We start from the raw sequence: 2,927 nt of genomic DNA on the forward strand, positions 1-2,927 counted from the left end.
GGATTTACTTGCAGGTTCGAAGAGTTCGCGAGAGGTGACTTTCATCATACCCATTTAGGTTCAACTTCACGCCCCATCCTACACAATGCATCAAGTTCATTCTCAACCCCTTTCAATACTAATAGATACCCAACATCAATATACCAACTCGTGATCTTCATTTAATCTCAAGATTTTCTTTCATCTGCACACAAAAAACAGATCAAAGCACAAACAAATCCCTCAAATTCACTACATTCAACCCAAGAATACATCCTCAATTTCCCAATTTCCACTTAGTCGACAAACTCTAAACTAGCCATCCCAACCCCCATCCACATCCTGTCTCCACCGCAACCGTGAAGCTCCCACCGTCGTCGCTCACCACCAAGCTTACCGTCACCAGCACACTGTTGTAAGTCGCGTGACCGTGACCCCAAACCCTTGCGCCATGACCGTGACTGCAACCCCAAACACAAACCCCAAACCCCAAACCACCACCAACCTTACCGTCGCCGGGGACATGATGTCTTCGGCCTGCTTCTCGTTCTTCTCGGGAGGCCAAACGGCCAACACCTTAACTTGGAGCTGGTCACCTTGCCACCTCCTGAAGGCCTCCCTTCTCTTGCTCATTCTCACGGAGGAAACCCTAAGAGGGGTTTGGGCTTGGCCCATCTTCAATGCAAGCAAGCAACTCTATTCTCTGTCAAAATATTTTTTTTTTAAATTTAAATTTTACACTCACTTTCACGTAATGACATAAACTAGACACGTAATTATGTTTGGTCCACGTTGTCAGCTGTATTGTTAAAAAATTAACGCCGTGACCAAAAAGAATTTAATTGCACACTTTTTTCACAAGTTGAGACCACATTTAACTTTTTTAAAAATGTAGGACGCACTTAAACATTCCCTGCCTTTCGAGAGACCAAAAGAGATATTAAGCCTTATTTTTAATTAATTTAATTAAAAAATATATAAATTATTTTTTTTAATTTTTCGCGAATAACGGGTACCCGCAGAACAGATAATATACTACCTGTATCTGACCCGTTTAGAAGCGAGTATTAAAATACCTACTATCCGTTATCCGCAAATAATAAATATCCGTAGATAATTACTATCCGCCGCAAATTTTATCCGCGAATAACCGTGTCCACGAGTAAAATTGTCATCTTAAGTGAGAGAAGGGTCCAGCTACGACTTCTTTGTCCATATATCACCTAGAAAAAAAATTCTCCATTTTATTCACTCACTCACCCACCCAACCCAATTATTGCTTCAAAGAATTCATCCACCTTCAATCCCTTTCATTACTAACAACCATTTTCAAGCACCTTTTCTACCATAAATAAATAAAATTAAAAAAAAAAAGTTAAAAACGAAAAAAGTTCCCAAATGAAACCACAGCTCACTTAATAATAATAGTAATAATAAATATTAATAATAATTATAATCCATTCTCTCTCTTTCTCTATCGATGCAAAACTCACCAACGGTCGTCGCGGCTCCGCCGCCGCGTCCCGCCGGCCAAATCACCGTCATACCCTTCCCGCCGCCGCATCCCTTCGACGGCGCCCCCAGCTCCATATTTCAGATCACCGTCCTCCCCTTTCCCCCGCCGCCGCCGTTCGCTGACCCTCCCAGCTCCGTCGATCTCTCCCCGCTCGAGTTTCTCCTCGCACTCCTCGCCGTCGTGACCATCCCGGCCCTAATTTACACCTTCATCTTCGCCTTCGGTTGCCCCTCGCACCGCCGCCGCCGGGATCCCTCCGATAGCGAGCCCTCCGTCGCGTCAGAGGCCTCCCACCGTGATATCGAACTCGCCAGCGTCGACGCAGGGGTGAAGTACCGGAAAGAGGAGCACTCCAAGGAGATCGGCGGCGAGTGCCCGGTGTGCCTCTCGGTGTTCGCCGACGGCGAAGAAGTCCGGCAGCTGAGCGCGTGCAAACACTCGTTTCACGCCTCTTGCATTGACTTGTGGCTCAGTAACCACTCCAATTGCCCGATTTGTCGCGCCACCATAGCCGTCGTCGCCGCCGCCAAACCCAACGGTGATTTGCACGAGAGACACCGTGAGCGTGATGAGTCAAGTACGGTTTGATTTCTAATTTTTTCTATTTTTTTTAAATATGGAGTTTTTAAGTTTTACATTTATGATGTTCTATATTACCCTAGAGTACAGAGTTTCTGAGTAGTTTCCACTCCAAAAGGTTCAGTGGCAGTTGAATAAAGTTTGAATTGCAGTGTAATGAGAAAACTATTTGCTTAAAATGAAAAAAAAAAAAACAAAGTTACTGTGAAATGTTTTCTGTCTTGATTGTAACATTTTCAATATGATGTTTTCATTTTTAGGATAAGAAGAGTTTAGACAGGTCCTCCAATTAAAAAAATAAAAAAAAAGTAAATAAACTCTTAAATAAATTGAATTTAATCAGTTGTAATAAAATTAAGATTTTTCTGTTGCAATATAGATTTTTTTCTTGCATACCTCGCGTGAAGAGTTGGATGTAGCAGATAAAGAGCTCAAATGGTAATGAAGGAGTATAACTAAGATAAGAAATTAAAACGTTTTCAATAATTTTTGTTTTTTACATTACACCAATGTTTTCCAGGTTATATAATATAAGAAATTAAAATATAGTATGTTTCCACAAGTTCTTTCACAAACTCTTAAAAAATAAAAAAAAAATAATATAGTTTTCGTTAGCACCAAATTAGAAAGTAATAGTTTTGATTAACTTAAACATTTGCAACTATTGACGTGAGAATCCTTCTAAATAAGGAAATAATCAACTTAAAAAATCTTATTTCTTACAGCATTTTCTTAAAATTGATTTTAATAAAACCAAAAGGTAATAATGTAATAGAAGTATTTTAACCAAAATGGTGGCGCAAGGATAAAGAAATATCTTGTTATTCTGTTTTGCTCACTAAAGTTTTAAATT

At 40.2% G+C, this 2,927-nt stretch overlaps 1 protein-coding gene across 1 annotated transcript; it reads left to right on the forward strand.

The window, feature by feature from the left end:
- The first annotated feature begins 1,404 nt into the window (after positions 1-1,404).
- Positions 1,405-2,231, forward strand: LOC108328528 (RING-H2 finger protein ATL33). Its single transcript, XM_017562406.2, has one exon. It carries the CDS (start codon positions 1,460-1,462, stop codon positions 2,081-2,083), a length of 624 nt encoding a protein of 207 aa, XP_017417895.1. The 5' UTR covers positions 1,405-1,459; the 3' UTR covers positions 2,084-2,231.
- Positions 2,232-2,927: the final 696 nt, after the last annotated feature.

Source organism: Vigna angularis, chromosome 2 (genome assembly GCF_016808095.1).
Source record: "Vigna angularis cultivar LongXiaoDou No.4 chromosome 2, ASM1680809v1, whole genome shotgun sequence".
In the NCBI taxonomy this organism is placed as follows: Eukaryota; Viridiplantae; Streptophyta; class Magnoliopsida; order Fabales; family Fabaceae; genus Vigna; species Vigna angularis.

Excerpts from the sequence above, each read along its gene's own strand:
- LOC108328528 (XM_017562406.2), top strand. The coding sequence starts at position 1,460 with ATGCAAAACTCACCAACGGTCGTCGCGGCTCCGCCGCCGCGTCCCGCC.